Here is a 24,316-nt window from a genome sequence, read left to right as displayed (position 1 = left end):
GTAATCTAGGTCCTCCTTCTAATCCTGGGCCTTCAGGTTCTACTTAATGGCTCTTTACTCCACACGAGCACTTATTTCTATTTCAAACCCTAAAATGCTCCTTACACTTTTTTACTGAGGCAGCTGGCCACAGGGATGTAAAAAAGGAACCTGAGCTAGCAAAAGACAACTTTGGTAATTAATTTCCAAAAATCTTCCCTAACCATGGCTGATTACCACTGATACAGGATGGATGGATGTAAATTACAGTCAGGAGGCATGCTATTTATGCAGAAAAAGTGAGTAATATTAATCAGGCTGGAGAAAGAAAATGCGCACTAATTTGTGCTCCTTCTCCTAGGGCAAAACCATTGTTATAATTGATATATTATTTTAGTGTTAAAAAAAAATGAGTGGAGTTCCCATACTGAATGAAATCCACTTGAGAGTTTTTCTTTAAATTCAGGGTATTTTTATGCTAGAAGTAGACACTTTCAAAATTTACTAAAGGTCATTTATAAATAACCATCTATGATGATTATAAGCTATCCAGGTGAAGTTATTCAAGTAATTTCTGAAATACTGAAGATTAAGCATGAATCGGAAATCTTGGAAAAGCAAAATGACAAAGGACTCACAATATGGAATTTCAGGAAAAAAGTCATCACTGTGAAAGATTTGACGGATGCCTCTCTATGCAGAAATGAATAAAAAATTTATTACAGCTCACCTGTAGTTTCTGAGTCAGAGAGTCCCTTTGTTCTTGCAGTTCTCTGGCATTATCAATTTCTTGTTTTAATCTTTCTATTTCCTGGAAAAGGTAGCGTAATGTCATTAACAACAATTAAACTCTATCAATGAAAGGGAAGGCCTTAAGTTTCCCTGAAATTATTGTCCCCGTCCTAAAAAAAAGATGATTTAAAAAGCATCCATTTATTCTGACTTTTAGAGAGATGAGTTCATCCAATAATCCCTTCGTAGGTGTGTTGTTTAATTCAGTACAAGCTCAAGGAACAAGCAAGTCTGACTTGGTAGGCTGGGGACAGCACTGCTGAGAAACAACCATCTAAACTCAGTGACCCTTTAAGATTGCTTCAGGCTTTGCGGGTATACTTCTTTTCCTGGGATACTGAATCTTTTGACTGGAAATCAGAGAAAGCAATCGCTGGTAAAATTCATTTAACCTCTAATGGTTTTGATACTGATCATATGTTGATGACATGAATGTAGCTCTCATATAAAAGGCAACAGGCAGCATTTCAGCCTGATTGCATTACTGTAGTTCATACCAAGAGAAACAAGGATGGGGAAATACGAACAAGCTTCATACTACTCAAGGAAAATATCACCCTAAAAAAGTATACAACTTTTCCACAAGTATCTTTAAATGTGACACAGACTCTACATTAGCTAGATTACAGATGAGTGAAAAGTAGCAAATACCTCTTCCTTCACTTTCAGTGTCTCCTCCAATTCTTGTATTGTCTGATTTAATTCTGTCTTATGGGTATGCACTGCGTTTGCTTGGCTACTGACGCATTCAAGCTCAGTCACCTAAAATTAAATGAGAACACAGGTTAAATTAAATGATAATTTCAAAGGTGTTATGGATTAAACTGTGCCCCTTCCCCAACCACCGCAAATATGCTTAGAATCCTAACCCCTATAGCTGTAGATGTAATCCTCTTGGAAATAGGGTTTTCTTTGTCATGTTAATAAGATCACACACAAGCGGGCTGGGGGGTGGTTCTAAATCTAATCAATTCTTCATTATAAAAAAGAACAGATTAGACACAAAGGGGGTGTGGGTAGGGGTGGGGGAAAGAGGTTGGAAGACAGATGAAGACAGATGCATCTACAAGCCCAGGAACTCCAAGAATGCCAGGAGTTACGAGATGCTGAAACAGAACAAGGAAAGACCTCCCTCTAGAGCCATGCCTTGAATTCAGACTTCTAGCCCCCCGAATTGTGAGAAAATAAATTTCTGTTCTTTAAAGCCACCCACTTGTGGTATTTGTGTTATGGCAACACTAGGTTACTAAGATACAAGGATTTTTTGCTGAAGATATAATAAGCTCAATTAATTTTGAGAAATATCAAGACATTCAAATAGAATGAATAAGTTCTTTAAAGATATAAATTTAAGACAAAGAAAAAACTAAAGGAAATAATTATTTACAAGGCTTGGTAATGGAAAGGTTAGAAAAGCTTAAATTAAGTGATTAATGACAGTAGAGAATCTGTATAAAGATGGTCTTTAAAAATTTTCTCTGAAAACATATTCAAAATCAGATACAGTTATCTGCCCCTCTATCAGTAGCCTTCAAATTAATTATGGGTTCTAAAAACTTGCCCTGCAGAACTGAGAATTTTTTCAAATACAATTCAAAAAGGTAAAAGAATCTGGAAGAAAAGATATGCTTAAAATACAACTTAAATCATTCTATATTAGAAGGACTTCACATCAGTAGTGCCTCTTATGGTGAAAGATAACAGTTTTTTAGTCAATAAGAATTTACTGAGGGCCCAAAGAACAATATAGGAACTTTTAATGAGCATTTGATATTTTTTTGAGAAGAGAGTCAAGACATACCATCCAAAAACAGAGTCAATATAGACAGAAGTCAATATAAACACATGCACACACCCTAAAACTGCTCTTTGCACACATTAGGTTCTCAGTACATTTTGGTGGATTTGGATATAGTAAATACTAGCTATTAAAGAAATGGAGTAAACCTTTCTCCACATATTTCCCAAATATATAATTACTGTCCACATTCTGTCACTCCACCTCTATCACTTTTTTCCTTTTCTAAAGTTTCTCCTATCCTCTGGTCCACAAAATTGAACATCTGTTCAAATCTCTTGGGAATTATTTTTTTATTGTTTACTATATATTAGTTTTATTTGTCCAAAAAGATAATAAATTCCTTAAAGGGGATCTACTTCTGATAATAATGGGGTATTTTTTTTATTGGACTAACCTTCCCACAGATAAAAATTGCAAACACTGAACAAAGTTTAAAATCAGCTGTTTGAAGGCTCTGGTGAGTGACCAAAACAGGCAAAAAGTGAAAGAAAGCCATCACACTGAGTGAGATATGGATTTACATATCTTTTTTGCAGAAGGCATTCTCCAGTCTGTCTGGGTTCCTTGGGTTGAAGTCAAGCAGAAACCCGCAGTCTTATTACCCTAAAAAAGCCTAAGGATTTTAGAATTCCTCAGAACAGCTGGTACAGCTGGAAACTGAAGAAACTATATGAAAGGATGCCCCCAAATATGCACATAGACTTCACTCAAATCTTTAGCTGACCCCTTAACTGAATATGCACAGTGAGAACCCACGGAATTCAAGGGGATGGGAAAACAGCTGAAAAGCTGAAAAAGCTAAGCTGTGGTAGTGCTTATCACAGAGAAGTCTGTTTGAAGTTTGAGTCCTGTCAAATTAGAGAGCCTTGGTAAATACCTCAAGCTTTCCACTGAAACATCAGAAAATAAAGACCTTAGTGATAGACTTCCCAGGACGAAGAGATTCACCCTAGGACTAAGAGCAACACTGAAATGAACTAACCCTAATGGAGCATAAACCCATACCTCCACAAACTGAAGATAATTCACAGGTAATTTAACTGCTGAAACAAAACTCAACACTTTTCAGAGGAAGATAACAGAATCTACAATCTCTACAACTCATTCACAATGTCCAATATACAATCGAATATGACTAGACATGGGAAGAAACAGGAAAACTTAATCTGTAGTCAAGATAAAAATTAGTCTATAGGAAAAAACTCACAAAAGATCAGTCACTGGAATTAGAAGGAAAAAAAACTTTAAAATAACTATAGTAAACATTGAAGAGTCAACAGGAAAATGAATGAGTGAACAGACAGGAAATTTCATGAGAGATCTAGAAATTGTAAAATAACTTCCAAAAAAAAATTCTACAATGGCAAAATATAAAATCTGAAATCCAAAAAAAGTAATTCAATAGGATCAATAGCATACTGAACACAACAGAATAAAAGATCAGTGAACTTAAAGATGGGCCAATGGAATCATTCAGACTGAAAGCACGTGGTGAGTAAAGGTGGAAAACAAAATGAACAGTATTAACTGGACAATATCAAGTGGTCTAACATATGTGTAATTAGATCCCAGAAAGAGAGGAGAGAGATAATGGGGCAGAAAAAACATTTGCCAAAATACTGGCTGAATTTTTCCAAATATGATTAAAAGGTGGGTAGGGGGGAGAAGCAACCCACAGATCTAGCATGCTCAGTGAACCTCAAGCAGAATAAATACAAAGACAATCATACTGAGGCACTACACTCTAGTTAAATTGCTGGAAATCAGTGATAAAGAAAAAAAAATCTTAAAAACAGCCAGTGAAAAATGACACATTATGTATAGAGGAAAAACAGTAAGAACAATAACTTTCTTATCAGAAACAATGGAGACCAGAAGACAATGGAATGATATCTTTAAAATCTACAGGGAAAAAAAAGTCAGCCTAAAATTCTACATTTAGCAAAAAATATTTTTCAAAAATGAAGGTGAAATAAAGACATTTTTAGGTATACAAAAGCTGAGAGAATTTATAGCCAGTATACCTGCAGTCCAAAAAATGCTAAAGGAAGCTAGTCAGGCTGAAAGGAAATGATACCTGATGGAAATTTAGATCTACAGGAATGAAAGAAGAGTGCCAAAAATTATAAATATGTGAGTTAACTAAAATTTCTGATTTTCTTTTTCTACCTGTATTTTTCAAATTATATTCCTTCTTAAAAAAAACACAAAAACAACAATAATAAAAATAAAATAATAAAAGCAGCTACTGACTCGGTGCAACTACATGCCAATCAATTATCTCGTTTAATTTTTACGACAATTGTACAGAGTGTATATTATTATTCCCAGCTTACAGATGAAAATACGGAGTTCATACAAGGGAATAATTTACCAAATGTCAAATAGCTAATAAGTTCCAGAATCAGAATTTGAAATCAGATCTTTTTAACACGAAAAACTGTATAATCTTCATTCCCATAAACTGTAGAAAGTATTTTTAACTATATAGCTATATAATACAACCCATATACGTTCTGACAACCCATGCATAGCCCCTTAAGATGTCCCTGTGCTGAATCTACATGCAAATTTCTTCTGAATAAGGAAATCTGTTAGCTGCAAATTCCTATGCACAGCAGCCCTGAACTTACTCGCTTGTGCAGACGTTCTGCTTCCTCTTGATACGCAGCAAGCTGCTGTTTCCATTGTTTCACGTTGGCAGTGGACTCCAACAGGGCAGCAGTGAGTTTGGCATTATTTCCTTTGAGGGTAGCCAGTTCAGCCTCCCAATGTTTGCTGATGGCTGAACTAAAATAAAATAAAAAGAAAATTCTATCCATTACATTGAATATTCTAACTTTGAAGGGACAGCAGTACTCAGTTCTATTATAGGGTTTATAGTCCAAGAATGTTTCGAAGACAACCCAAAAAGAGAATAAAAGCACAAGTATTTCACTGAAATGTTCCTAGTGAAGTAAACCTAGCAAATAAAGACATACAAAAAGCAGAAATAGCAGGCTTAATGTGGAATAGTTCCAACCTTCATTATGACACATGTAGATATCTACAGAAGAGTTTCTGCCCATTTTCCTTTGAGGAATAAACATTATATTCTGAAAAACACCTACAAGCAGAACCTAACAATGTGCTATATTCTTTAAGAGTATCAAAGCCTGAAGTGGTTTCATTTTATAATGAAACTTAATAGGGTGCTTCAATATCAATAACGTTTGAAACATGTAACGTAGTATTTCTTTTGATATTGATTTATTTCATCTTATTCTGCATTTTAAAATGTCATAAATGCAAAAATTTGCTGCAAGAAATTGATTTCAGATCATATGATAGGCAGCCTAGATCTAGAAATGGGTTCTAACGACTTATTTCTGATATAATTCCAAGGTCACGTAAAGAACGAAACTAAAGCAATCACCTTTTCCCTCATTTAATGTTCTACTTGATAAGTTACCCAAAGTTAAGTATCTCTACAAGACCATTTTCTATTACAAAGATAATTCAGTTAGTTGGGAAGACCCCTCTCTTGATAATTCCTTTCTTAACTTTCCAATGAAGAAAGAATTGCTTCATTTGAAAGAAAAGATTGTTTCTTTTTCTCATTATTGAGTACTCTATTTCTATTAGTGCAATTCTACTATCCTTGTCCCATTAATTAACTAGTGATGCTTACAGCTTTCTTTAATGACCATTTTTTTGTGTCTGATAGGTCATTTACGTCACAGAAAGAATGAATATCTTATCTCTATTCTGACGGATATATATATGTATTTTATAGTAATTAAAATATATGAAAGAATGGATACATAGTTTTTATCAGCAAAATTTCTAAAGCTCATCACCAGTATAAGACATACGGGTATCGTGAACCCCCTAATATGATGCACTTAGAAGGATACAACATCATTTCTGTGGTATTCTTGCCTAAAATGCATAATCTCAATGTAATAATGAGAAAACGCCATATAAGCCTAAATTGAGGGACACTACAAAAAGAACCGATTGGTACTCTTTAAAAATGTCAAAATAATGAAAAAGAAGGCAGTCTGAGGAACTATTATAGAGTGGAAGAGACTAAGTAGAAATACAGAGGCCAGTGGTGGCTCAATGGTGCAATTATCCCCTTCCATGCGGGAGACCTGGGTTCAATTCACGGTCAACGCGCATTCAAGCCCAGTTACCATCTGTCTGTAGGCGGAGGCTTGCATGTTGTGATGATGGTGATCAGGTTTCAGTGGTGCTTCTAGACTAAGACAGACTAGGAAGAAAGGCCTGGAGATCTACTTCTGAAAATCATTCAACGAAAACCCTATGGATTGTAATCCAATGGCCTGATCTGCAACCAATCTTGGGGGATGGCACAGAGCCAGGCAGCATTTCATTCTGTTGCTGTGGTGAAGTGGATTGCTTTTTGTGTGGCCTTTCTAGCCATGGTCTTGTAACTCCCACTCAGATGATTGGGTGGGGCTGTGAGATAGGGTAATTGTGGCCCACCAAGGAGATTCGTTAGTTTTGCCATCCTGCTGAGCCTGAAATGAGCCACCCCAGAGGCAGGAAAGAGAAGAACTCATCGCCACCAAGAAGGAGAGACCCGCAGGAGAGGGTGCAGTGGGCATCCCGGACCACAGAGCGAGAAAGCTGAGTGCCTTTGGGCAGAGATTGAGGGCCAGGGAGAAGCCTATGCCTGACCCACGAATTTGGGACTTGCCAGCCTCCACAACTGTGTGAGCCATTTCCTTCATATGGTTTGTGAGTTCTATGAGACTTTGCAGCGAATTAGGCAACCCAAAGACAGTAGGGAGAGTACTGAGGGGAGAGGGAGTAGTTGATGTTAGAGATGATGGAGTGGCACAGCAGCCTGGAAAAGTTGGACATTTGGGATATCTTTAACCTCCACCTCATAGGAACCAGCTTTGTGCTGATCCTTATAAAAGAAATTTTTCATTTAGTTGTGTATCTGGTTGCCATGAATTGGGGGCCGACTTGACAGCAGCTAACAACAATAAGTAGATATAACAATTAAATGCAGTGTGGGATCCTGAATAGTAGGAGTCTGGAATAGAAAAGGGATACTGGTGGAAACTGATGTAATTCAAATAAGGTCTATAATTTAGTTAATAGTATTGTATCAATATTATTAACGTTAATTTCCTAGTTTTCATCATTGTATTATCGTTATTTAAGATGTTAACATTAAAGGAAGTTGGGTGAGGAGTACACCAGGACTCTTTGTACTGTTTTTGTGACTTTTTTGTAAGTCTAAAATTAGTTTAAAATGAAAAGTTAAAAAAAAATTCTAAAGTTCACTACTTGAGAAAATTTCATCAGAACCCGAAAGGACAGAATCAAACAATATGCTAAAGCTATTAATTTAACACCCAATTCTATCCTCAAAAAGAAAGCTCTTCTCCATTTCTTCTTTTGTGGAATGATTATTCAGATTCAGATTTGCTGAGCAAAACATGCACCAATTCACCTGCTCTAACTGAATTACACATTTTTTTAACCACCTACCAATTTTTACCCGAAAGAGATGAGTTTTATTTAAATGGACTCTTCAATCTGATTTTCATTCACAGGGCACTTAAAAATGGCAGCTGAAATCTTATTGAACTAATTTAAACACTTGACATATGCAAATATGAAATCCTTTTGAAAATCAAAGAGAATAAAAAATGATACGGAACATATATTTCTAAAATCCATTTGCTAGAAGTTACACAACTATAAATAAAATTACCAATTGTCCTTAAAAGGAAGAAGAACAAAAATGAGGGTGATTTTGTACTTTAATTCACTAGGTTTTATTTTATACTCTCTATATAGCAAAATCCACTGAGAGTTCAAATTTTAAATCCATAACTCAGACAACCTCACAGTTATCTCAATAATTATTTACGTGGCTTTGAACAAACCTCTCAACCACTCGACGTTCAAGAGCAAGTTTCAGAGTCTCTTCTGACATCCATTTTGGCCTTTCTTTCCTGTCTTTTTAATGACCTCTTGCTTTCTTCATGTATGATGTCCTTGATGTCATTCCACAACTCGTCTGGTCTTCGGTCATTAGTGTTCAGTGCGTCAAATCTATTCTTGAGATGGTCTCTAAATTCAGGTGAGATACACTCAAGGTCATACCTTGGCTCTTGTGGACTTCTACTTTTCTTCAGTTTCAACTTGAACTTGCACATGAGCAATTGATGGTCTGTTCCGCAGTCAGCCCCTGGCCTTGTTCTGACTTCTCCATCATCTCTTTCCACAGATGTAGTCAATTTGATTCCTGTGTATTTCATCCTGCAAGGTCCACGTGTATAGCCACCATGTATGTTGGTGAAAAAAGGTATTTGCAATGAAGAAGTCGTTGGTCTTGCAAAATTATATTATGCGATCTCCAGCATCATTTCTATCACCAAGGCCATATTTTCCCACTACCGATCCTTCTTGTTTCCAACTTTTGCATTCCAATCACCAGTAATTATCAACGCATCCTGACTGCATGTTCGACCAATTTCAGACTGCAGAAGTTGGTAAAAATCTTCAATTTCTTCATCTTCGGTCTTGGTGGTTGGAGGTTACATTTGATTAATAGTCTTATTAACTGGTCTTCCTTATAGGCGTATGGATATTATCCTATCACTTACAGTGTTGTACATCCGGATAGATCTTGAAATGTTCTTTTTCACAATGAATGCAACACCATTGCTCTTCAAGTTGTCATTTCTGGCATAGTAGACCATACGACTGTATGATTCAAAATGGCTAATACCAGTGCATTTCAGCTCACTAATGCCTAAGGTATCAATGTTTATGCATTTCATTTCATTTTTGACTATTTCCAATTTTCCTAGATTCATACTTAGTACATTCCATGTTCCAATTATTAATGGATGTTGCTCTTGTACGTTGAGTAGCTAAAGCAAAAGGAAGAAACGATGAAGTAAAAGAGTTGAACAGAAGATTTCAAACAGCGGCTTGAGAAGACAAAGTAAAGTATTATAATGACACGTGCAAAGACCTGGAGATAGAAAACCAAAAGGGAAAAACACGCTTGGCATTTCTCAAGCTGAAAGAACCGAAGAAAAAATTCAAGCCTCAAGTTGCAATACGGAAGGATTCTATGGAGAAAATATTAAACAACGCAGGAAGCATCAAAAGATAGAAGGAATACACAGAGTCACTACACCAAAAAGAATTAGTTGATGTTCAACTATTTCTAGAGGTAGCATATGATCAAGAACCGATGGTACTGAAGGAAGTAGTCCATGCCGTGCTGAAAGCATTGGTAAAAAACAAGGCTCCAGGAATTGATGGAATATCAGTTGAGATGCTTCAGCAAATGGATGCAGTGCTGAAAGTGCTCACTTCTCTAAGCAAAGAAATCTGGAAGTCAGATACCTGGCCAACTGACTTGAAGATATCCATATTTATGCCTATTCCCAAGAAGGGTGATCCAACCGAATGCGTAAATTATTGAACAATATCATTTAATATCACACGCAAGTAAAATTTTGCTGAAGATCATTCAAAAGCGCCTGCAGCAGTATATCGACAGGGAACTGCCAGAAATTCAAGCCAGATTCAGAAGAGGACATGGAACCAGGGATATCATTGCTGATGCCAGATGGATCTTGGCTGAAAGCAGAGAATACCAGAAAGATGTTTACCTGTGTTTTATTGACTATGCAAAGGCATTCGACTGTGTGGATCATAACAAATTATGGAGAACATTGCGAAGAATGGGAATTCCAGAACACTTAATTGTGCTCATGAGGAACCTGTACATAGATCAAGAGGCAGTCGTTTGAACAGAACAAGGGGATACTGCGTGGTTTAAAGTCAGGAAAGGTGTGCATCAGGGTTGTATCCTTTCACCATACCTATTCAATCTGTATGCTAAGCAAATACTCTGAGAAGCTGGACTATATGAACAAGAACAAGGCATCAGGATTGGAGGAAGACTCAATAAAAACCTGTGTTATGCAGATGACACCATCTTGCTTGCTGAAAGTGAAGAGGACTTGAGACACTTACTGATGAAGATCAAAGGCTACAGCCTTCAGTATGGATTACACATCAATGTAAAGAAAACAAAAATCCTCACAACTGGACCAATAAGCACAATCATGATAAATGGAGAAAATACTGAAGTTGTCAAGGATTTCATTCTACTTGGATCCACAATCAACACCCATGGAAGCAGCAGTCAAGAAATCAAACGATGTACTGCATTGGGTAAATCTGCTGCAAGAGACCTCTTTAAGGTATTAAAAAGCAAAGATGTTACTTTGACCCAGGCCATGTTATTTTCAATCATCTCATATACATGTGGAAGCTGGACAATGAATAAGGAAGATCAAAGAGAAATTAAGGCCTTTGAATTATGGCGCTGGCAAAGAATACTGAATATACCACGGACTGCCAGAAGAATGAACAAATCTGTCTTGGAAGAAGTACAGCCAGAATGCTCCTTAGAAGCAAAGATAGTGAGACTTCATCTCACGCACTCTGGACATGTCATCAGCAAGGATCAGTCCCTGGAGAAGGACACCATGCTTGGCAAAGTAGAGGGTCAGCGAAAAAGAGGAAGACCCTCAATGAGATGGATTGACACAGTGGCTGCAACGATGGGTTCAAGCATAACAATTGTGAGGATGGCACAAGACTGGGCAGTGTTTTGTTCTGTTATACACAGGGTCACTATGAGTCGGAACTGACTCGACGACACCTAACAACAACAACCAGAAATCAGAAGAGACGAGAAAGGATCTTCCCCTAGAGCCTTTGGAGAGAATATGGCCCTGCTCTCAGCCTGAATCTGGTTTACTAGTTTCCAGAACTGTAAGACAATAAATTTCTTTTCTTTTAAGCAAGCCAGTCTGTGGTATTTTGGAAATTAACACACCAACCTATGATTAAATTAATGGATATAAGAAGTAGTGAATTTTGCAACATGTGAGAATTAAGTTTTAAATACTAATAAAAATCTAACCATATTAATTTTGAACCCCACATTAGAGATGAAATTTCACACTAGTATTGCTTATATCCTCATGTGCAGTTTCTTGACTTCATTTTAGGTCAATCATACACACACATAAGATAACAGGGAATTCATATATAAAATACAGTTCTTAGAGAATTGACAAGAAACTTATTCAGGAAAAAGTATTTCTGAACAAGATGCCTTGTTTTGGTGTAATTTACAAATTAATGCTGATTGGCAGGAATATTTTATATGAGTGGTCTAGGTAGCAATAACACCACATCAATTATTTTAAAAGGAGCCCTGGTGGCACAGTGGTTAAGTGTTTGGCTACTAACCAAAAGGCAGTCCTATGAAGCAGTTCTACTGTGTCCCATAGGGTCGCTATGAGTTGGAACATCACATCAATTATTTTAAAAGATATGACCTTTGAAGTATATGTTTAAAGTAGAATAGTACATTCTCCAAATTCATCATAGGATTTTTCAATAGTTTCATATTTGGTTGATATTTAAGACCTACGGAGAGTCAAGTTTTAGATACGACTGGCAAAAATCTTACAATAAAATATACTATATTTCAATGGTAAAATCTAGATTGTGTCATGGCCATTTATTCTCTACCTGTGTCCAGAAGGTAATTCCACAATTTCATTCTTGGAATGGCATTTATTTATAAGCAAAATAGTTATCAAAGCGTATTTAAGATACTGGGAGCTACAGATACAAGGCGAGTTTTGCACTCTCTTGCAGACCCTTTTCCACAGACTTCTACTAGGTGCTCAGGAGAAAGACTGGGGTCAGGGAGGGAGACCGGAGAGGGCTCCCTGAAAGAAGGCAGAGGTCACCATTGTTGGAAAGCCACAAAGCCCCAGCAAGGGCCCCTCTCCTCTATGGAACAAAAAAGCCTAAAGTCACTGAGGGAAGGGCAGCAAGTCTTGTCCTCCCGCCACCTCCCCCCGCCCCCCCACCCCAGCCACGGCACAAGTGAAGACCCGTTATGGTTGGGGGAAAGGTAAAAAAAAAACAAAAAACTGTCTAACCTTGTGGGGGTGCAACCAGTTAAGTGCTTGACTACTAACTAAAAGGTTGGCAGTGTGAAACCACCCAAAGGCACCTTGGAAGAAAGGCCTGGTGATTTGCTTCTGAAAGGTCACAGCCTTGAAATCTCTATGGTCCATTTCTACTCTGCACACATGGGGTTGCCGTGAATCTAACTGATTTGACGGCAACTGCTTTTGGTTACTCTTGTAGGGGAGACCTTGAGTGGTACAAATAAATGGTGAATGTGCTTGGCTGCTAAGTGAAACGTTGGTGGTTCACATCCACCCAGAGGCTCCTCAGAAGAAATGCCTGACAATCTACTTCTGAAAAATCAGTCACTGAAAACCCTATGGAGCATAGTTCTACTCTGATACACATGAGGTTGCCATGAGTTGCAATCGACTTGATGGCAACTGGTTTTTGTTTTTAACCTTGTGGGAGAAACAAAAAATAGGCCTGAGCTCAGACTATTAGAGGTCTCCAACCTCTGCGGAGAGGCAGGAAACTCCTATACAAGATCATCAAATACACAGGCTAAATTCGCCTGCCACTGGGATGGGGGAACAGGATCACTGAGAAAGTCCCACCCTTGAGTCCCAGCAACACAGGGCTGGCCCCAAACTCAGGTTGGACAAGGACAGAAGAGAATTCCACCTGGCCCCTATGACAAGGCTGGGAGGCAGTGAATAACAAGCAATAGTATCCTTCCTTAAGGGGAGGAGCTAGAGTGGAGAGACAAACCCCCTTCTGAGGCACAAACAGGTAGGAAAGGTTAAAAGCTGAAGGTGGAGTAAGAACAGTGAGAAAATCCCTCCAGCACACCAGTCCCAACCCTAAACTAAAGTATGATTCCATTAATATGACATTCTGGAAAAGGTAAAAGTATAGGGACAGATCAGTGGTTGCCAGGGTCTGAGGATCTTTCAGAGGGGTTGACTACAAAAGAGAATAAGATAATTTTTTGAGAGGGTGACAGAACTCTTCTTTACCTTGATTGTTGGGGTAGTTATACAGCTTTATGAATCTGTTATAAAACAGTATATCAAAAAGGATTTTACTGTATGTGAATTATACTACAAATAAAAAAAATATTATCACTCAACCAGAAGAAAAAAAAAGGGGAGGGAGGAATTCAAAGAACTCCTAGATGCTCTTCCTGTGACCACAGGATCACAAACCAACAGAACAGCTGGAAATCAGGTTTTCTTTGACTGTAGAATGGTCTCTAAGCTGCTTTATTCACGTCTTTATTTGTTGGCATCGGAAGAGTCTGGGTGGGCAGGAAACAGAAGAGTTGTTACATATAACATGAGAGTCAAAAATAAAAGGAAGGAGGTAAACAGGCAACTGGTAATAGCGATAAGAAGTAGGTCGGGGAAATAGGATTAAAAAAGGCAGGGATATGCAGAAGGGAATGGGACATTGACAAGTCATAATGAAAAAGAGATTTGGGGAAATAACAGACCAAAGTGAGACCTCTGGAACGGGACAGAAAAAAGTGAAGGTACAAGTCTTGATAGACTACAGCTTTTTGTTTACCTCATTTCCATGAACATGTCTTGAATCTTTGAGTATATTAAGTAGTGAGATCTGGCTACAGATAAGCTGTCCAGTGGACTCCCATTAACCTTTTTCTTCTTTGCTATGCAGAGCCCCAAAGTTCTACTGATTATACTTAAACAAAATAAATGCTAAAGAAAATGTTCATATCAGATAAGTATTTTTATGCATCTTGTACATAACAATTATGCGCAATGGTATAGTAACCCATAATAATTTGAGACTTAATAATCATGCTTCTCCATTTTCTTATCCCTGTCCCCAAGGTCAGTAAATGTGTTTTTAAGGTAATTTTGCAATATTAACAAAATTTTATCTTGGTTTGTAAATTTGAATCTTTCAGAGAACATTCTTACTTCCTCTACTTTATGAACTGCTTCCTTAATAATAACCTTTCCAAAGCACAACGTCAAATACAACTTAAGAAATAAAACGTTTTTGATTTTTGTCAATTTTCCGTTTTCTCTTTGTAGCTTCTTCATATATTCCTTTCACCATTCAGTATATAAACACTTCCATTAGAATATCCTTCACATTTCCAATTTATTCTAAATTCCAAAGGGTACTCTGAAATAAGTTCTACATGTGAGCTATCTCATATATCTCAGATGTATTCAACTGTATATATTTTTTAATACTTTGCACAATAATTTTGAAAAAATGTTCCTTTCTTTAATCTACTACTCTTCTCTAAAAGACATCACATTCCTCCTCATTAGACTGATTTTTAGCAGTAATTAATATCTTGAGATTACTTTCATTCTGATACCAAAATTTTACTTTAGTATATCTTACACGTCAGGAATACTTATTTAAAAAATGTCAGGGTTCTTTGGTTGCTAATTTGGTCCTTTTTTTATAGGTACAGTTTTGATAGTTTTTGCTTAAGTAAACTGAAACCACTAAATTGTTTAGTCGGAGATAACCGGTGAGTCAGAAGAGATACTGAAAAACCTCTATGATCTCATGCCTGAATGCTGGAATAACGGCAAAATAATTATTTGTTTTTGTGACTGGTAAAGTTTCCTTCGAAAAGGACCAGCTGGCTTCCTGTGGGTTTCAAATCTACAAGTCAGATGAGAAAGTTCAGAACACTCCAAAAACATTATTTGAAAGGCATCTTAAACTGGAATTTTACAGTTTTCCTTTAAAGTCAAAGCTCTTTGAGAAAGTATTAAACTTCATTAAATTAGTTCTGTAAAATCAAGAAAAAAAAGTACTTCAAAAGACTGTGTAACAAAATAAGAGTGAGTCTAATACATGAGCAATGCACCTTCTAAATCTGTGAAGTGACCCATCTACTTGAATGGTCACTTGTAGAGTCTAAGAAGGCTGCCTCTCTCCCACACCCCCAGGGCCCAGGACCATCATCAGTGTCACTATAATGATAACTCCTCCATGTACTTCCTAAGCATGTCTAATTACAGAGAACAGTTAAAAAAATAAACAAACAAAAAAAAAACATAAAGTTTTAAAACAGGATTTAAAAATAGGTTGTAATAGGCTTTTTCTTGACATTACTTCCAGTACCAGCAGTGAGGTCAACCCCCGTCTATGAAAGTAAAACAGATGACGCAAGTACTCCACAACACTGCCTTGTCTCAGGACCTGCCTGTGGTTTGTCTCCTTACTTCCCACTAGTGAACTCAGAAGCAACTAACATTTACTTAACCCTATTATGTGCCAAGAATGTCCCTGGGTGGCATAAACGGTTTGCGCTGCACTACTAACCTAAAGGTTGGTGGCTGAAATCCATCCAGTGGTACCCACAGAAGAAAGGCCTAGGAATCTGTTTCCATAAAGATTACAGCCAAGAAAACCGTATGGAGCAGTTCTACTTTGTAACAGATAGGGTTGCTATGTGTTATGGATTGAATTGTGTCCCCCAAAAATATGTGTTGCAAATGCTAACCTCTACGCTTGTGGTTATAATCCCATCTGGGAATGGATTGTCTTTGTTAAGTTAATGAGACAGGATTAGTGTAGGGTGTGTTTGAGTCAATCTCTTTTGAAATACAAGATATTAAACAAGCCATCAAGTAGAGCAAAGATTGGGTAAGATAAATGCCAAGACACATGGAGATCTCCAAGGAACTACAAAGCAGAAGCTGAAGAGACTAGGACCTTCCTCAAGAGCCAACAGAGAAAGCCTTCTCCTAGAGCCAGCTGTCTGATTTCGGATTTACAGCCTGCTAAACTATGAGAAAATAAATTTCTGTTTGCTAAAGCCATCCACTTGTGGTATTTCTGTTATAGCAGCACTACATAACTAAGACAGAATTTGGTACTAGAAGAATGGGGTGCTGCTCCAACAGATACCTAAAATGTGGAAGTGGTTTTAGAATTGGGTAATGGGTAGAGACTGGAAGGTGCCTAATAATAAAAGCCTAGATTGCCTTGAAGAGACCTGGTAGAACTATGGACATCAAAGACAATTCTGGTGAGGGCTCAGAAGGAAGTGGAAAGAGCTACAGAGAAAGTCTCTATCATCTTAGAGAATACATATGACACCAGCAACAGACTGCTGCTAAAATGTGAACATTAAACATGCTTCTAGTGAGGCTTTAATAGAAAATGAAGAACATGTGATTAGACAATGGAGGAACAGTGATGCTTCTTATGCAGTGGCAAAGAACTTGTCTGAATTATGTTCAAATGTATGTTGGAAGGTAGAATTTGCAAGTGTCTCAGTCATCTAGTGCCACTCTAACAGAAGTACCAGGAGTGGGGTGCTGCTCTAACAGATACCTAAAATGTGGGATCGGTTTTGAAACTGTGAATGGATAGAGGTGTGGCAGCGGCAGAGGACCAGCAGTGGCAGAGAACCTGCAGCAGCACAGAAGGGGCAGCAACAGAGAACCAGCAGCAGCAGAACCAGGGGACCAGCCCGAGACGGTGCTGGAGCCGAACCACGGAGCAAGAGAGCTGAGTGCCTGTGCGCTGGAGGCTTCCTGGCAGAGTGGGGTGCCTCCAGGCACTTAATCGGTGGAGCTACCGAGCTTTGGAACACTTGTCCCAGTAGGGCAGATGAGGGCGTGAGGCCTGAGAGGCCACAGGAAGCAGAAGCTGAAGAGGCAAGGAACACAAGAAGCTAAGCTGCCTCAGTCTCAAAAGGTATGGTCATGACCTCAAGGGTTTCAAAGGGTGGAGCCATGGCCTCTGGTGTTTCTAAGGGTGGACTTGTAACTCCGAAGCACTAGGAGAATGGTATGCCTAAAGCCGAGGGAGCAGAGTTGCCATCCCAGTGGGCCTGGAAGGCGGAGCTGAAACCCAGGGCCGAGGGGCCTCCACTCAGAATCCGGCGACTGTGGCCAATACCCGGAGTCTGGAGGGCAGGGCTATTGTGTAAATTGTCTCAGAGAACAGAGGATTATTTTCAAGCCTTGAGGGCTAATGTAACGTGTTCTGTTAACGTGCTTGGTGCCTGTTATTCCTTCTTTCCCTGCAATTTCTCCCATTTGTAATGGAAATGTCTAGCTTGTGCCTGTTCTGCCACTGTACCTTTGGAAGCAGATAACTTGTATTCTAGATTTCACAGATGAAGAGGAATTTTCAGATTTTGGACTTAGAGTTAAGACTTCTGCTGTGATATGATGAGATGAATATGTTTTGCATGTTGCAAGGTTGTGATTTTTTGGGGGCCAAAGGGTGGAATGTCATGGATTGAATTGTGTCCCCTCAAAATGTGTGTAGCAACTTGGCTAGGTCATGATTCCCAGTATTGTATGATTGTGTTATCTGATGTGATTTCCTTATGTGTTGTAAACTCTACCACTATGATGAGATTATATGTGATCTCCTGATGTGTTGTAAATTCTATCATTGTGATGAGGTTATACTGATGAGGTTGACAAGATTAGTGTCTTAATGCAATCTCTTTTGAGATATAAAAGAGAGAAGCAAGCAGAGACACATGGGAACCTCATACCACCAAGAAAGCAGTGCTGGGAGCAGAGTGCGTCCTTTGGACCTGAGGTTCCTGCGCAGAGATGCTCCCAGACCACGGAAAGACTGAGGTATCACAATGACCTTTCTCCAGAGCCGACAGAGAGAGAGAGCCTTTTCCTGGAGCTGATGCCCTGAATTTGGACTTGTAGCCTACTGGACTGTGAAGACAATAAATTTGTCTCTGTTAAAACCATCCACTTGTGGTACTTCTGTTAGAGCAACACTAGATAACTGAGACAGCAAGTGATGCACTTGGGTATGTGGCTGATGAGATTTCTAAGCAAAATCTTAAAGGGTGGTTTCTCCTTGCCACTTACAGTAAAATGCAAGGGGAAAGTGTCTTAGTTATCTATTGCTGCTGTAACAGAAATACCACAAGTGGATGGCTTTAACAAAGAGAAATTTATTCTCTCACAGTCTAGTAGGCTACAAGTCCAAATTCAGGGCATCAGCTCCAGGGCAAGACTTTCTGTCAGCTCTGGAGGAAGGTCCTTGCGATGCATCAGTCTTCCCTTGGTCTGGGAGCATCTCAGTGCAGGAACTTCAGGTCCAAAGGACGCACTCTGCTCCCGGCGCTGCTTTCTTAGTGGTATGAGGTCCCCTCTCTCTGCTCACTTCCCTTTCATCTCTTGTAAGATAAAAGGTGGTGCAGGCCACACCCCAGGGAAAACTCCCTTTACAGTGGATCAGGGATGTGACCTTAGTAAGGGTGTTACAGTCCCACCCTTATCCTCTTTAACATAAAATTACAATCACAAAATGGAGGACAACCACACAATACTGGGGATCATGGCCTAACCAAATTGACACATATTTTTGGGGGACACAATTCAATCCATGACAGAAAGAGATGGACTTAAAAATGAACTGTGCAAAATGAAAACAGAACTTAAACATTTGGAAAATTCTGTTGTACAAACTAATGACACGTGTCCTAGAATGTTCACCAAGGACGTGGCTACACAGTCTTTTATTAAAAAGATTAAGCCTGTGACTGATGGATCTAACCAACTACCAAAGCAGAAAATCCATGAATTTAGGCTGAAGGGGCTAGAGAAAGAATGAAAGGAGTGAATGTTGTTTGCCTCTTGAAATTCTACAGGCAGGCAACAGGATAAAGGAGCCACATCTGTTGTCCTCCAAGAAAACGATCATCCCTGGAGCAGCTCAGAGATCAGCAGAACTGTTGGAAGCAGCACGAGAAACGGCCTTCTCAGTTTCAAAGGGTGGGGCCTTGGTCTCCTGGATCTCAAAGGGTGGGGCCACTGACTTCTAGGTTTCAAAGAGTCTGATCTTCACCAACTTGTAGTGCAGGACTGCCGTTAAGGTATGCCAGTGGGACAGGGCTGCCACCTGAAGCTGAGGGGGCAGGACTTCCATGCTCAAGGGGCAGAAGAACAGGGCTTACCAGGGCCAAGGAGGTGGGGTCGCCACGCAGATGGACTCAAGAGAATGGGGCTGCCTGAAGCAGAGGGAGAAGAATTGCCATCCCAGTGGGCCTGGAAAGCGGAGCTGAAGCTCAGGGCCTCGGAGCCTCCACCCAGAATTCAGAGGGTGTGGCCAACAGTCTGGAAGGTGGGGCCACTGCCCAGATGGTCTCAGAGAACAGTGGATTATTTTCAAGCCCTGAGAGCTAATGTAGTTTGTCTTGCTGAGTCTTGGATTTGTTTGGTGCCCATTATCCCTTCTTTCCCTCCAATTTCTCCATTTGTAATGGAAATGTCTACCTTGTACCTGTTCTACCTCTGTATTTTGAAACAGATAACTTGTAGTTGAGATTTCACAAGTAAACAGATGAAGAGGAATTTTGCCCCAGGATGGAATATGTCTAAAGTCTCACCCATATTTTATTTAAGTGATTCAGAAGATGACATTTTGGACTTGGAGTTGATTTAAGAATTTCAGATGATGTGATCAGGTAAATGTGTTTTACATGTGGGAAGGACATGAGTTTTGGCAGGCTAAAGGGTAGAATGTTATGGATTGAATCAGTGGCATCACTAGGGTTGGTGTCATCCAGGGTGGTAACTCATGGTGTCACCCAACCCCATGGACTTCCTCCCATACCAGACTATACAGAATTGTTAGTAATGTTTTTTGTACTAATGTTACTTGTAATCATAGTTATCATATATCACTCCTTGTTTTCTTTAATTACTACTTCATTATCAAAGAAGTTATTGATACAGGTTCACAAATACTAATTACCACAATATTGTAGCTAAAACACCAGAAAATTTGACAAAACCAGTGACTATAAAAACACTGAATATACCACGGACTGCCAGAAGAACAAGCAAATCTGTCTTGGAAGAAGTACAGCCAGAATGCTCCTTAGAAGCAAGGATGGCAAGACTTCATCTCACATACTTTGGACATGTTATCAGGAGGAATCAGTTCCTGGAGAGGGACATCATGCTTGGTAAAGTAGAGGGTCAGTGAAAAAGAGGAAGACCCTAAAGGAGATGGATTGACACAGCGGCTGCAACAATGGGCTCAAACACAGCAACAATTGTGAGGATGGTGCAGGACCTGACAGTGTTTTGTTCTGTTGCACACAGGGTCGCTATGAGTCAGAACCAACTCAACATCATCTAACAACAAAAATCTTTATGGAAGCAGTTTGCCAGGTCTTTTTTCCTGTAGAGCTGCTGGTGGGATCGAACCACCAACCTTTCCGTTAGCAGCTGGCACTTAACCACTGTGCTACTAGGGCTCCTTCAACAACATGGAGAGACTCATAAATCCCTTGGCTCCCATAGCTGTGCTGCTAGCAGTAACAGCAACATTCCTACTCTAAATGCTGAAGAGTAGCTCTCACTGGAGATGACTCTGTACTATAACATCCATACACTACCTGCCTGGCACAGAATCTTCTGTGGTCTTTGCCATGTGCCCTAATGTAGCTGAGGCTGAGGAATGGAAATACAAGTATAAAGGAGCCACAGGCAGACCCAATTTCACTTCAACTTTTTACTCTTGCTGACAGCCCAACCCATAAATAAGAACCAAAAAAACCGAATTTGTTGCCGTCAAGTTGATTCCCACTCATAGTGACCCTGTGGGACAGAGTAGAACTGCCCCATAGGGTTTCCAAGAAGCGCCTTGTGGATTCAAACTGCCGACCTTCTGGTGAGCAGCCGTAGCTCTTAACCACTATGCCACCAGGGTTTCTGCCCCAACCCATGATGCTCTCAAATCTCCAAAGAGATTCCTTTTGAAAATTTAAAGCAGCTTATTTTCTATAAGGTAAGAGGTATGGATACCAAGTTCTTACTCAAAGATATTTCTGAAAGCCTGAAACTGCTTTACAGGTGTTTTAAATATTTTAATGTAAACCATGCCTTCCCTACACCAGTGAATTTGGAGGGTTAGGAACCAGATTTAAGGGAAGTGAATAAAAAGTTGTTCGGTGGATGTATTGCTAGTTTATGGGTGAGAAAAGAAAAGCATTTACCCAAGGTGATACTGTGAATTATGCATCTACCATCTTCATACAAGTCAATTATCTGTGTTGGTTTCTCTTAGAAAAACTGATCAATGACTGAAAGCTTTCTTTGGAAATTTATTCATAGCATGATGTTAGCTTTATCTTACTGGGGAGATGTCTTCACGAAAACAGCCTTACATACTAAGTGAAAAATTATTTTTCTCAACTCTTATGAATATGCATCTATCTTTTGCAAAGAGTGAGACCAATTAATTTCAAATCTGTCCTCTTATTTACTGGGTAACAGCATTATAATCATAATTTATTCAAGACAGATATGAATATTTTTATCTGTCCATCTATGATCTGATTTAGTTTCAGAGGTTAAAATGTCTCTGTCATCACTGTTAGGTGCCATCGAGTAGATGCCAACTCATAGTGACCCTATGTACAACAGAACAGAACACTAAACACCTCTGTTTCCTTGCAAAGTAGGTCACTTGAGGAAAACTCATCCTAAAAGTTGTTTCGCACAATATTTAGTATTGTTGGCCAAGGACATTAAAAAAACAGAAAAAGAAATCACTCTAAGGACTATGAAAAGATGAAAAGATGCTATTAACATAAATTTTGCCAAAGTTGAAATTCGGTGGAAATATATGGAAAAGTTCATAGTAAAATCTGTTTCCAAATTTCCTGTTATGAAAACTTTTCATCTTTTAGAAACCAGTTGTAATCAATTATTTAATTGGCCAGTATATGATACCTAGAATCAGAGAATTTTGCAATTCAGCTTAAATTTGTTTTTAAAGAAGAGGCCAGGATCAAAAAACATAACTTTAAATCAACTACTTAAGCAGGTCAGTAACAGTATGAATAAAATCTTATTTGCTACTGTTATTGTTTGTGAGGCAGAATCATCATCATCACCAACTTCATTTATTAACTGCATATATAAGCTATATAAATAATATACAAAGCTATAGGCCCTGATTTAAAAAAAGTGTTATGCAAATAAATTTTACAGAAGGGGAGATGATAATAAGTGAATAGAGCTCAGAATTAATAATAATAGCTTGGTCCACCACTGATTTATTGGCTATTATCAAGAGAAGCCTTTTTTAGCTTTCCCCCTCAAGCCTGCCTAATCAGCATGGATGGATGTATAAGTTTGTTATAACTCTGAGAACCAACGTTACTGGCCAAGGGAATGAAGTCTGGCTGTACTTCAACTACAGATTAATTCAGCGAGTTATCCATTTTAGCTAAAGGAAGATAAAACAACTGAAATTTCTGTCAGCAGGATATTTGCCTTGTGGTATTTTTTCAGTTAACAGTGACAGATTTGAGCATATCCATACATAAACTCAGTTTCCCTTCATCTAACATCCTCATTTGTAATCTACAACTCTGAGTTTTTCTCTGCGTGAAGTAAACAGTCACATACGGTAACAGAACCAGTGACTTGCGCTTCATTTACAACAAGCTTAAATAACTGAATTAACTAACCTAGACGATTAAACCCAACTGTTGCAATGGATGAAGACTTTCTGTCTTCCATATACTGCCAACAGAGCTAGGATTTGAACTAAAGACTCGTGCCTTAAGGTCTTCCCATCAAAACCATAATGTCTTTCTTTTCACACGTGTTATTCCTCCACTCCATCACCTCATCTACAATTGGCAGTATGCAGTCATACAGAAAGGTGTTGAGAATGCCATGCAAAGGGCACTGAAAACTACATGAATGAAAAAGTAGCCCTTTCCAATTAGGCTGGAATATAGCTTAATAAAAATCAGAGACAATCAGATTATACTAATCAAAAACGAAACCATGAAAGCTGGGATCAAATCCCTGGATAGTTTGCTGAAGTATGGATTATGTAGATTCAAGTTAATGTTCCAAAGGCCTTACATAGCATAGCAAAAATTGTAAAACCTATTTCAGAATGCAGACTGGTTATAAATATGGATGGACTAATGAAGTAGGAAGGCTGTCTGTATTTCCTTTTGAGGATATGAAAATAATAGACATCCATGGCACTAAACACTCAAAGCTGAGAGACTTTATATTGCAGAGATGGAGGACAGCACATCTTGCTTGTATTTATAAGTAAGGTAATTTATAACACATATAAATGTGAATGGGGAATTAGTTCACGCCCGTTGCTACGAGTCAGAATTGACTCGATGGGTTTGGTTTGGTTGGTATCCTGCTTTCTATGGATGAATGCAGATTCTAGAATCACTAAAACTAGGCTCTTAGTACTAAAATATGCTTCTAGAGGTTTACTTGATCTATTAACAGCTGTCAGAAAACCATCCCAAATAACGACTTATCCTCAGCTTGAAAGGAGCTTTTACGTAGATTGTTTTCTCCCATATTAGTGAACTGCTTATGTAAATGCCATATTATATGAGCTTATGATAACTGAAGATTTTTCCCTCAGTTTTCAACCAGTTAAATTATATCTCTGTAATTATACTGATTTATAGAAAACCAACTAAAGACTTAGAAGAAACTATGTAAATATAGGTCTGGAAGGCTAGCTGCCATATTGAGTTTCTTCAAGAATTGTATCAAAATAGCAAGATTTGTAGCAACTAATTTCATATCTAACCTAAAAAAGGTAATCTTTTGAGAGTACAGTTAAATTACTCCACTATGCTGGTAAAGTTACCTTCGAGGTTCACTGATCAGCCTGCGAGTGGACAGCCCAGTAAAACCATGAGAGTAACGAGGTACAGGAGTCCAGTGACAAGGCCCAGAAGGCAGAAGGGGAGTA

General features: G+C 38.6%; 1 protein-coding gene across 1 annotated transcript in view; it reads right to left on the bottom strand.

Annotated features, from left to right (window-relative positions):
• HOMER1 (homer scaffold protein 1) overlaps positions 1-24,316 on the bottom strand; it is a 121,288-nt gene that overhangs the window by 8,261 nt on the left and 88,711 nt on the right. Inside the window, exons 6-8 of the mRNA XM_004374467.2 lie at positions 5,206-5,362; positions 1,423-1,533; positions 710-790 (exon numbers count right to left, since the gene is read on the bottom strand). Of these exons, the coding sequence (XP_004374524.1) occupies positions 710-790; positions 1,423-1,533; positions 5,206-5,362 (349 nt within the window). The remainder of the gene's footprint in view (positions 1-709; positions 791-1,422; positions 1,534-5,205; positions 5,363-24,316) is intronic.

This window comes from Trichechus manatus, unplaced genomic scaffold, assembly GCF_000243295.1.
Source record: "Trichechus manatus latirostris isolate Lorelei unplaced genomic scaffold, TriManLat1.0 scaffold00029, whole genome shotgun sequence".
NCBI lineage: Eukaryota > Metazoa > Chordata > Mammalia > Sirenia > Trichechidae > Trichechus > Trichechus manatus.
The sequence above is the reverse complement of the archived record's forward strand: the minus strand, read 5'-3'. Positions and strand labels throughout refer to the sequence as shown.